Source organism: Syzygium oleosum, unplaced genomic scaffold (assembly GCF_021117445.2).
Source record: "Syzygium oleosum isolate NSW1041296 unplaced genomic scaffold, Sole_v2.1 Sole_v2.05, whole genome shotgun sequence".
NCBI lineage: Eukaryota > Viridiplantae > Streptophyta > Magnoliopsida > Myrtales > Myrtaceae > Syzygium > Syzygium oleosum.
In genome coordinates this window covers 3647822-3660684 of record NW_026607489.1, presented here as the reverse complement: position 1 = coordinate 3660684, position 12863 = coordinate 3647822, and the positions used below count along the sequence as shown (strand labels likewise).

The following is a 12863-nucleotide window of genomic DNA, read 5'->3' as shown; positions in this document are numbered from 1 at the left end:
TCGTAGCGGGATGAGGAAGTGACGTTGGTTGGGTTATTGAATGAAATGCGGATTAGAATGTGTCGGAGTGGCGAGTTGTGTCGTGGGGAATTATTGTTGGGTTATTAGGTTGATTTGACACTCGATTGGTGTTTAATGTTCGCTGTTTTTATGGCTGGTTGTTGTTGCCTTGAGCTGACCGATTGCGAGTGTGCATTTGTGACTTTAATTGTTAGAATCTCGGTTGTTTGATGTGCTAAGCGTGGCTGATTTTGTGGCGGGTTACGGCTGAAATTGTGGCTGAACTTATGGCTTGTTTGATGGTGGAATCTATGTCAAGAGTATTGGTTGTTCGTGTGTGATTCAATGCTCGATTGGCGGTGGTTTGCGTTGGTCAATTGTGGTTGGGTTGACACAAATTATGTGAGCTTGAATTGCAGTGATAGATGTGGTGCTTGTGCTAGCTTGACGCGCAACTGGCACTTGGTTCGATTGAATTGTATGGCATGTGTATTTGCTTGAAAAAGTCCGGATTGATCGAAGGGCTGCCAACTTGAGCCGTAGTTACGCGGGTGTGGCGAGAAAGGCAAGAAAAGACCTGAGGCGTGTTTACGCGGGTCGTTGGAGGATGTTGAGCCTGAGGCGTGATTACGCGTGCTGTGGAAGGAAGGTTGGATCTGAGGCGTGTTTACGCGGGTCATTGGAAAGAAAGTTGAGCCTGAGGCGTGTTTACGCGGGCTGTGAGAATGGGCCTGAGGCGTGTTTACGCGGGCTGTGAGAATGGGCTTGAGGCGTATTGACGCGGGCAGTGAGAAAGGACCTGAGGGGTGTTGACCCGGGTTGTGAGAAAGTTAGATGGATGCGCATGTGAAATGTGTTTGGGTTGAATTGGGTGAACGCACGTGTGTATGCGCGCTCGAATGATTGTGATATGTGCTTGGGGCTATTTTTGCGCTATAGTGACATGATTAATGTGCAGAGTTGGCGTGGGAATTGAGGCGAGGTAAGTACGTTACATGATTTCTAATATGTCATTAGATAGGTTGCATGTTGATACTCGTCTGGGTACGCATTAGCCTATGTGGGGTTTAGGGGTCTGCTTATTGAGATTTATCTCATTCCCGTTGTTAAACATTTTCAGGTTTTGAGTGACGAACAGTCGTCACGTGCGGTTCGGAGGCCGGGGGTGGTATTGGACATTGATGCTTCACCCCTGTTTGGATGCCCCTTGTTAATAGTGAAGTTAGGCTACCCAACCACCGCCCCATTTTGATGATCGTGGTTTTGAAGTTAGTAGCTAGGGGTTGATGTTGTGTATTATGAATGCTGTAGGTAATTGCCAAGCTTGTCCTGCGTATATTGATTTGTGCAAATATTATCCTTTGGTCATTATTTATTGTCTGGGTTATTTTTATTTCGCTTCCACTTGCGTAGTTCGTTTGGGTCGGCGACGCGTCCTGGGACGTTGCGTTCAATTCGACCATGGACGGGATGTCGCGGGCTCGGTGGGGTTCGGGGCGTGACAAGGTCCATCCAATCTCCATGAGTCTTCCCACTTTGTACTTCGGATTTCATCAATGGTGATAGAGCATCCTATATATCGACATTTCTTGAAATAACATCTAGATTTATCATGAAATATTGATAATTAGATGGTTTTGTCAACAATCTCTCCATTTTTTAAGATGACAAAACTAACTCTGAATATGCAAATGTAATAGATATAAATTATTTGAGATTTGAAACTACAAATAAAATAAAGTTGGAATTTGTTGAAGTGCACGGGTGAGTTGTGTTAGAAAAGTCCCACATCGGATAAGTGATGTGGTGTTGGATATATTATATATTCAAGTTGGCCTATAACTCATTAGCTTAAGCTTTTGAGTGAAGGTGGGTCCAACTAAATATGTTGACGGGCTCGAACTTGATCTCCCTCTTGGCGATCTCCCCAAGTGAAGGTATCAGGCTTCTGCTTTGGCCCATAACAAATGGTATCAGACCCGATGGTTAATTGGTAGGCCTCCAATCTGTTCCGATGTTTGGTGAATATCTCAACAAAGAAATATCATGATAGATGCTTGTTTCAGGTGGAAATTGCCATCACAGTTGGTCCGATGAGAAGTGACCATGGACAGTTGGTCTGGTGACGCTAGATAGAGATCATAGGTGATGCAATCCCAAGTTAGCAGTTGATGATGGTTGCGAGTGCATTGTAATGACGTGGAGATTCAACTTGAGATATGTTGGTGCAGAATGAGACCTGAATTAAGGGGGAGCATACCTAACACTGAGCTCACACGTGAGGGGGAGATTGTTAAAGTGCACATGTGAGTTGTGATAGAGAAGTTCCATATTGGAGAATTGGTGTGGTGTTGAGCAGTTAATATATACTAGTTGGCCCTTAACTCATTAACTTAAGCTTTTGAGTGAAAGTGGGTCTAACTAGATATGTTGACGGGCTTAGATTTGAGCTCCCTTTTGGCGATCTCCTTGGGTGAAGTTATCGGGCTTCCGTTGCATGCCCATAACAAATGGTATAAGAGTCGATAGTAGATTGGTGGGCCTCTAATCTGTTCTGGTGTTTGGTGAATATCTCAACGAGGAAATCTCATGATCTACACTTGTTTCGGGTGGAAATTGCCATCATGGTTGGTTTAGCGAAAAGTGACCATGGACAGTTGGTCTGGTGACGCGAGATAGAGACCATGGGTGATATAATCCCAAGTTAGCAATTGATGATGGTCGTTGTGCATAGTTGCGGGTGCATTGCAATGACTTGGAGATTCAAGTTGAGTTATGTTGGTGCAGAAGGATATCTGAATTAAGGAGGAGCATACCAAATACTAAGCTTACACGTGACGAGGAGATTGTAGTGCACGTGTGAGTTGTGTTAGAAAAGTCTCACATCGGATAAGTGGTGTGGTGTGGTGCAGTTAATATATCCAAGTTGGCCTATAACTCATTAGCTTAAGCTTTTGAGTGAAGATGTATCCAACTAAATATGTTGACGGGCTCGGACTTGGGCTCCCTCTTGGCGATCTCCTCAAGTGAAGGGGTATTAGGCTTCTGCTTTGGCCCATAACAAAATTACTTATAAAGCTTTGAAAGTGCTGAATGTTTGAGCATTAGCAAGCAATTGACACAGTCTCCAAAAGTTGATATGATCAGATAATAGCTTGAGACTGCTGAAAAAAGCATAAAAAATTAGATATGATTTTGTCTCGATCTTCTATTTAGAAATAACTTTCTGATAAAAAAGAGAATGAGGTCATCATGTGAAAGCTGTTAAGGTTAATTTTAGCTATTAATACTAACTTTGAGATATCATTCATTATGAAAGCTATTAAGACTAACTTTCAAAGTAAGTAATGAAATCTTATGTTCTGATATGCTTCAAGTATGCTCCCCTTGTCTTATTTAGTTGTTGATCTTCTTGAATTTTCCAGCAAATGTCAATGTATGTACCATGTTCCTTTGCTTATTTCAGCATTTGCATATATCATATAGTTCTCCCTTTTTACGTCATAATATAAACAAAAGAATGGTCAAACATAACTCCTTCCATTGATCATTCCAAAAAATCAGCAATCGTACATATAAAGTCAAAATAGAAAAACATATGTTAAAACAACAAACATCGAACATTCATACTCTCTTGTTCTTTTGCGATTAAGAGGGAAATTTGGATAGGAACGAAAGATCAAGGTGGCACGAAGTGGATCAAAACACTACAGTGAATGCGAGGATTGCTCAAACAAGGTAACACTCAAAGTCCTCCTTTAAGGAGTGTAGCGATTCTGGAATCTCTATCATTGATTACTTTAAACCATTGATGTCCCCCTTAAGTTCAGCAATTTCAAATTGGCTCTCCTCCACATCAGTTCTTTTCAAATGATTTCCCTTAGTCGTTGCAGTCTCAGCTTTCTTCGTCTTCTTCTTCTTCTTCTCAGCAGTTGATATAGGCACAAGTGGCTTCCTCTTCGTGCCTATACTCGCTCCTTCCTACCGGTTTTCTCAATACAGTTTTTGATTTCTCATCATTTCCATCTTCAATCTTCACGATGTTTGCCCATCTATCCACTGTGGACCTCAAATGCATTTTGCACATTGTATCAACAACTTAGAGCTCTGATACATCTTTTGCCAAGATTCCACTCTTTACAATTGGAGATCTCACAAAAATGTTTTCAAATGAAAAATTTCAAGACTGTAAGTCCTTTACAGGTTTTAGCCAATTTCCTAGTAGTCACTAAGCTGTTACGACCCTCCCGTGGTGAAATTCCAAGGCAGTTTGACGGATTGCCAAGCGGGCACAAACGACACTTCTTGCAAGGTGGTGCTTGCACTTAGCACGAGCCCTTCGGACCCTACCAATCACAATTTGATTTTGTCATATAATAATTAAATTGAGATTAAACTAAGAAGTCGTCTTTAAATTTTCATGGACGTTAGGGGCCAAGTAAGACGTTGGAGTTCGTCTTGCTTTTGCAAACTACATATTCTTAAATTCGGAGACTTGATTACGCTCGGTCAAAGGGATGTGGCTGGGTTTATTTAAGGGGGCAGGCTTGCGTGGGCTCGACTTTGGAAACTGGAATGAGTTTGAGGCTCATTTTGCTTTCTGGGCGGTACATTCGGCCAATTTGAAAGAAATTCTTAGATGGGGCCATGCTTCGCTTGATGCGAATGTATTATGACTAAACCTACATGTTTTTTGTTTTTTGGGTAAATTAAGTATGACTAAACCTACATGTTTTTTTTTTTTTTTTTGGTGACCCAGGGAACCCCCGCACGGCCGACAGCCGGGAGGTAAACCCTGGGGGCGACACGTGCTAGCCACCACACACGTGCACCGGTTAAGTCACCCTGCGGCACCCGGGATTCGAACACTCAACCTTTTGCGAGAGGAAGAGTGCGCGCTCCAGCAGCGCCACCCAGGCGGGTGGTACATGTTTCTATTGTCTAAAAGCAAGAAATGCAATATGAATGAAAGACTATGCAAAATCGATGTTTTCTGTTTAGGGATTCATTCCTATCGCCGTTTGTGAATTTGATCCCTAATTTTAATGAAATGCACGAGAGATCTTTAGGCGAAAATTTTAGAGTCAACAAACCAAGAAAATCAGTCCCCCATCTTTTTTTCAGCCAATTGTAAATGCATTTTTCAAAATCTTTCGAATATCTAAATGGAAATTTCTCACTACGACATAAGACTGAACATGGCATGGACAATTTTTTATGGCAGTGGCTAAAGCATAACAAAATTAAAATAGCAATAAACTATGTTTTTCTTAACTTCTGCCAATATTTGATTTGAGGATAGTCTAGTCGGTTCACAAAAAATGGCGCATTTTAGTCGAAAAGTGAAAATAGTGTCACTTGTTTATTTAATGGATGTAAGGAGAATTATGAAATCCACCAATTTATATAAGCTGGGAAACTAAAATACCGAAATCGATTGATTGATAATCATAACGTGTTCAAATCTCACTTTGCACGTGGTAGATCTTAACAGTCCAAACTCTGTTAAGTTCAAGTTGAGTTGTGTATGCTACAAAGACCAAATTCGGCCTGATCGATAATTGGGATATGTTTTCTCTTCTAGGAGTTAGTGGTTTCATGATAAATGAGTTAGTGGTTTCATGATAAATGAGAAACAATGTTTTCCTTCTTTTTTTCAAAAAATTATTGAAAATTTGATACCAACAAGCATTGCGACTTTGTTTGCTCAAGTATAATGCAAGGTTTTGAGATATATTACAATTGGAATTTTTTGAGTTTATCCATGAATTTAAATTCATAAAATAATATAGAACCTATCGTGATTTCGTAAAGTCAGTTTTTACAGGAACAAAAAGAAAAATATTTTCACTTAGAAAAATTCGAAACAAACATGCTTTTTTTCCAACTACACACGAGGACACCAGTTTGATCTCCCGCCTAAGTCGAGCTTATAGAATTTATGTTAGGATAATCAACTAATTTGAGTAGAAATATGTTAAGTTTCTTGTTAATTTTAACTCAAAACTTAAATGTCTAGTTCAATCAAGTTCAAGTCATGTCAAATAGTCACCACATTGAACGAAGTTGGCTTCATTAAATCCCTAGTGAAAGGTCTCGTCAATTTTTTTTTCTCTTGTAGGAGTCATCTTTATATCACATAATACTAATATGTTCTTTTTCATTGAACAAGTATTTGTCGAAGATAGTGATACTAACAAGTAAAATGATTTAGTTGCCCAAATATTATATAACTGAAATAAGCTATTATCATGTATAAAATTGCTTGTGTAAAATAGCCAAGGTCAACACCCCAAAACCCAGGCCCAGATACCCGGTGCCCCAGCCTGAGTTTGACTCCATCAAGACCAGGCCCAAGATGCTAGTGCTTGTGTCCGTGCCCAAATCTCCTATGCCCAAGCCCGGGTCCATCAAGGCCGAGGGCTAGGACCTCGGTGCCCATGCCCAGATGCCCTCTGCTCGAACCTAGGTCCATTGAGATTGAACTTGAGACCCCGGTACCTATGTCCTGATCCCCTATGATCGAGCTCAAGTCCATCAAGGCCAAGCCCAAGACTTGGACCCCGGCGCTCGAGCTGGGGTCCATCAAGGCCAGGCCCAGGATGCCGGTGCCCGTGTTCAAGTCCTCATGCCAGGACTGGGTCCTTGATGTCCTAGCCTAGGTCCATCGAGGTTGGACCCAGGACCCTAGTACTCATGCCTGGTTCCCCAGTTATGCGCAAATCACTAGCGTTCAAATAGTATGTTTATTTTGAAAAATCAAATTAGATTTTCCTTTTCAAACAACGGACAATATTTTTAGTTATTTTTTAAATTCAGCTAAACACCAAAAATATTGTCATTTTCTTTGAAAATGACTTCCTGGAAAATATTTTTCAGAAATGTAAAATTTTCCACAAAATAAAAGGAGCCAAAGTGTGTCATGATTACTCTAGATTTAATTGCCTTTTTATGAGGGATAAGATTGAAAATGGCTATATAATCTAGTAGTAAAAATAGGAAAATTTTGTTTCTCTTTTTGTCCAGCTTTTTTGCCACATTCCTTCTTTGTTCTTTCTTCTTTTACCACAGCCATTTCTGTCCTTTTACTTGCCAAAACAAGAGAAAAAGGGCAAAAATACACCAGAAGTGCCACAACTTGTGTACGGCGATCACTTTGGTGCCATAACTTTTTTTCGGATCACTTTGGTGTCAACTTTTTTGAAAAACGATCATTTTAGTGCCAATGCTGACGTGGCTCGCCGGAAATCCGATGTGGCGCTGACACGGCTCGCTGGAGAGGTCCAGTCAGCATTAAAAACCAAAAACGACGCCGTTTAGCCCGCTGACGTGTACCTTTTTAAAAAAAATTAAATTAAATAAAATAAATAAATGCTGTAGCAGCGGCGAGGGAGCCCTCGCCGCTGCTGCCACCAACCCACCACCGCCGGGAAGGGTCGGCGGTGGTGGGCGCAAGTGGTCAGCCGAGGGTCGCCGGCCCCTGGTTGGGGCCCGACGACCCTCGCCTCGCCTAGCGTGGGCCGGATCCGGCCAGGCGAGACCTCGCCGTCGCGACCCAGGCGATGGCGAGGTCTCGCCTCGCCCAGCGAAAGCGACGGAGAGGTCTCGCCTCGCCGGATCCGGCCCTCACTGGGCGAGGCGAGGGTCGGCGGGCCCCGGCCAGGGGCCGGCGACCCTCGCTGACCACTGCGCCCACCACCGCCGGCCCTTCCTGGCGGTGGTGGGTTGGCGGCAGCAGCGGCGAGGGCTCCCTCATTGCTGCTGCAACCTTTTTTTTTTTTTTTTTAATTATTATTATTTTTCTAAAAATTAAAAAATTCGAAAAAAAGTCACATAATTTGCGCGTGTACAAGTCAGACCATTTTTTTTAATATAAATGCCATGTCAGCTTTTTGGCCGGAATCACTAAAGTGATTTATTTTCCTCCGACTTGGCACCAAAATGATCCGAAAAAAAGTTATTGCACCAAAGTGATCGCCGTACACAAGTTATGGCACTTATAGCGTACTTTTGCCAGAGAAAAAGAAAAGAAAAAAAATGATAAAGTCGGTTTTTGCGGAGCAAGATTATTAAGAAATTTCAATATGTGTAATTTTCAGTGGAAAATGGGCAGTTAACTTTTTATTTTACCTTTTTATCCTTTTTGTTTGGCCAGCTTTACGTTTTTCTCTTTAAAGTTGAATTGCATTACGAAATTAAAAATAGATAGATAAGGGCTAAATTAGGAATTTATGGTGCGACAAAACTCGCTTTTGACTTAAATATATAGATTTAAGGTCTCCTCATTTACCGGATAATAGACATAAAGAATATGATTCGAACGGTTAATACATGCATTTGAAATGTCTTTTAATCTTAACTTATTATTATTCAGTATTTTAGATTTGACTTTCATTTAAATTGGAATTTTTAATTTCGTTTTGGGTGTCTACATGAATTTAAACTCATTAAAAAATAAAGAAATTTTACGTGATTTCTTAAATTCAGTTTTTGCAAGATCAAAATGAAATATATTTCAGTTGGAAAAATTTGAAACAAAATGCAATTTTTCGACTCCATGCGAGAACTCTAGTTTGATCTCCAGCCCTAGTCGAGCTTGTTGAATTTAACTTAGGATAATCAACTAATTCGAGTTGAAATATGTTAAGTTTCTTGTTAATTTTAGCTCAAACTTAAATGTCTAATTCAATCAAGTTCAAGTTAAGTTGAATACTAAACACCTCGAACAAACTTGGCTTCGTCACATTTCTAGCGATAGGTCTCATCATGATATTTTTTTTCCTCTTGTAGGAATCATCCTTTTATCACATAATATTAACATATTCTTCTTTTTCTTTGAACAAGTATTTGTCGAAGTTATTGATAAAAACAAGTGTTATGATTGAGTCACTAAATTATTATTAAACTGAAATAAGCTATTATTACGTATAAGATTGCTTATGTAAAACTTTATCTACATCACAGTGTCTGATAATTACTCTAGATTTAATTGCCTTTTTACGAAAGATAAGATTGAATATGGCAATATAATCTAGTAGTAAAACAAGGAAAAATTTGTTTCTCTTTTTGTCCAGATTTTTGCCCACATTCCATTTTTGCTCTTTCTTATTTTGCCACAGCCATTTCTGTCCTCCTACTTGCCAAAACAAGAGAAAAAGAACAGAACAAGACCAACTGCTCCATCCTATCCAGCTACCCATGCCAAAATTGGACAAGCAAATAAGGCATGCCTTTTTAGGGCAAGGCAAGAATGTCCTTTTTTGCCTTTTCTTTTTCGTTAAGGAAAGAACACTATCAGTCTTATACGCCTGCTCGCTCGTTTGCTTCTAATGTACACCTCTTTCTTCTTCCCCTATAAAAAGCCTCCGCTCCCTCATTCTTCTTCACTTCATTCTCCTTTCTCTCAACGCCTGAAACCATCAAATTTCTCTCTCTCTCTCTCTCTCTCTCTCTCTCTCTCTCTCTCTCTCTCTCTCTCTCTCTCTCTCTCTCTCTCTCTCTCTCTCTCTCTCTCTCGTGTATAACAATGGCTGGCCAAATCATTCCTGCCAACAACGACCAGAACCTCGAGAACATGGGACTGATGCCCGTGCTGCCACCGGGCTTTCGCTTCTTCCCTTCTGATGAAGAGATCTTCCGCTACTACCTGGTGAACAAGAATGACCGCCCGAACCCCAACCTGGCCAACCATTTCGATCATAACGTGATCAAGGAGCTCGACGTGTATGGCTACAGCCCGTCGGAGTTGTCAGAGAATCCTTACTTCGAGTATGGCCCCGAGGAGGCAACAAGGCACTGGTACTTCTACACAGCAGCTTGTGGGCCTGCCGAGAGGCAGAGAGGGATGAGGACTGTGAACCGCGGGTTCTGGCTGATGAGGGGCAGGGGCAACGATGCTGTCGTGGGTGGTGGTGGTGGAGTTCTGGGTACCAAGTGCTGCTTTGTTTTCTACATGGGGACTTCAGTTCACAATGCTGTTAGGACTGATTGGACGATGCATGAATTTGCCCTGCCTGACCATGCCCAGGTGATTCATGATGATTCTATATTTCTCTTGTTTTGAGTTTATTTAATAGTCTGACATATATGAGCATGCTTCCCTCCTAATTAGTGGAAAACTCAAGTTGATTTTTCGTCTGTATGTTGTGGTTTGGCTTATGCATTTTCTTTCTCCAATCGTCAGTTGTTATATGGAATCTGATTCTTGAGCAATTTTTCCCGTTTTATTAGAGTGATATGAATTCCATGTGCACCAATTTTTGTTCGATAACAATTTGCATGGTTAAGTACCTGTTATGTTGAATGATTTTCCCGAGTCTGACAGGATTTTGCGCGACAATCTGTGCAATCCAGGAGGCTTTTTAAGCATCGTTTGGATGATTTATAAGCAGAAATTCGGTTGTTCTAATGGGAATGCATCATGATCACTTCTCTAGGGAGATTTTTAGATTGTCCCAACTACACGTCAAAATTCCGGATATACTACTTGCAAGAGCTATAACGCTTTGGATTTTATTATCAACCACCGTCTTGATACTATGAATATTGAACACAATCCAAGTCTGTACTTGTAAATAGTTCTTTCAAATCAAAACCTTGAAAAGAGAACCTACAAGTACGCCACGTTACAAAGAATGCTCAATGACCATAGAACATCTAGAACCTTGCCTTCATTAAGTTAAACCTTTCCCTTTTATTGATGTGCAGGCTTCTTTCATGCTCTATCGACTTTCTGCAAAGCCTTGGACCGGGAATAGCTCATTGAGTGCTCGCAATGATGGAGTGCTCACATATGAAGCTGCTCCGGGAGGCAATCGTGAGGATGTTGTGGTTAGCGAGATACATTACCATGTTCCAGAAGGGCAAATTCCTGCTCCTGTTTGTCTGAACCAGACCATCTATCTGAATAGTAGGGTAAGATTTGATATCATGCCATGCTTCGATCATTTCAATGCTCCTCGTTGTTGGATGCCAGAACAGTAATTTACCTGAAAGGCATCCGTTGACACTTGGCCTGCTATCTCTTGGTTAGTTCAGTGATATTCGGCGTGCATTCTGCAGAATTTGCATCCTCCAGGAAGATTAATTTGGTCGTGTGATGGCATTTCACACATATTACATCATCAGTTATCTTAGTTAAAGTTTAAAGCAACATTAAGTTCTCTTACTCGAATTTTTTTTCCTAATATCTCGGTTTAATTTTTGTTAAAAAGGAAAAAGGAAGCAGATAAGAGCAACATGTACGAGCCTTGTTGCTTAATAAAAAAATTCGGCCACTATTGATATTCTGATCTTCTTTTTGGTTCTTAAAGGCATCGACATCATTTGACAAGTGAACGCATTTCCTTTTCGACTACTTGCGCAGGTAAACCATCATCATGGAAGCAGCGATGGTGCTGGGAACTCTCATGCTGATTAGGTGCACCGCTGGCAACAGGTGCTCCAAGGGTAGACTATATAGAGCTGAATGATTTTTTCAGCCCGCTGTGAAACACCGGATGATCATTCATGTATAAGATTCAAGCAGCCGATCTATGGATGTTTAAAGACTAAATGTAATACTTCCTTGTATCAAAACTTTGATAGATATTTAAAGAAAACTATAGGAAAAGCATGATGTCTAGTATATAATGGAACGAGTTAATTTCTACAAGAGAAAACATACCTCTATTATATACCACACATCATGCTTTTCCTTTAGTTTACATTTAGTTTGCTCGGGTACTACGAAAGCCGAAATTAGCAATTAGTTCATTTTTTCCCGTTTTACTAATTTTCATTTTTTGATTAGGTGGGGCATGACAAGGTAAGTAACTCAAATGATAAGCACAAATCCATGTATGGTACGAAAATCTTTCAGAACAACTATGGTCCAGTAGAGATTTCGTACCATCTATGACTCCATTGTCTTAAAAGAAAAATCCAGTTGAGAATTGAGTCATATTGCTAGAGAGAAATCGTCCAAATTAGGCTATTCAAAGTAAAATGTCCATGGAGAGATGCAAAAAGTAATGGCTTGTGAGTGAATAGAGCTGACGCGGTTGGATAAGTGCCGGGTGCTTCCAACTTAGGAACTGGAGGTACCTGTTTTATTCCCACCATTATATTACACATGTCGAAGGTCTGGACTAAAAAGGTTCATAGGGTTTGTAAGGGTGTCTCGTGGATTTCTATATAATCGAGCGGCTACCCTTTGTGCCCCTAGGTTGTATAAAAACGGCAAATCCAATTTCAATCGAGATAGTAAGTTAACTGCTCGCTCGATTGCTACCATTCATCAACCCCAAAATTTTGCTTTTCAATCTTAGTGTTTCATCACCACAAAAAGAGCATACTTGAGATGGTAAACCCACTCTACTATTACGATGGAATCTGGATTGATCATATATAGGCAATAAAATTAATCATCCAATATGCCAATTTCATCAATTTAGACTGTATTATCAAGTAAAGCTTTGAATTTCCATTTATGCATAATTGGTCCACAAACCCTGTGTCACGCCCCGAACCCCAACGGGCTCGCGACACCCCTTCAACGGTCGTATTGAACGCGACGTCCCAGGACGCGTTGCCGACCCAAACGAAACACCCAACGATAAAGGCAAGCGGAAGCGAATTTAAAACAACCCAGACAATAAAATATGACAAAGGGATAGCACAAAACAATAATTCCAAATACACAACATCAAAAGGGAATAGTGGTGGGGTATCCTACTTCGCTATACAAAAGAGGGGCACACAAAATATGGGGTAACTTGACCCGTCCTCCATCCCCGAGATACCCTGGTGTCGTCTCCAATCAATCACGGTCGCAGATCTGAAAATGGTTATATAATAACCGTGAGAACGAGTCTCAATAAGCA

The 12863-nt window shown here is 40.8% G+C and overlaps 1 protein-coding gene across 1 annotated transcript; it reads left to right on the top strand.

Annotated features, from left to right (window-relative positions):
* Positions 1–9526: 9526 nt before the first annotated feature.
* LOC130138174 (NAC transcription factor 29-like) lies at positions 9527–11419 on the top strand. Its single transcript, XM_056311390.1, has 3 exons — positions 9527–10027; positions 10708–10914; positions 11366–11419. Exons 1-3 carry the CDS (start codon positions 9527–9529, stop codon positions 11417–11419), a joined length of 762 nt encoding a protein of 253 aa, XP_056167365.1.
* The last annotated feature ends 1444 nt before the right edge of the window (positions 11420–12863 follow it).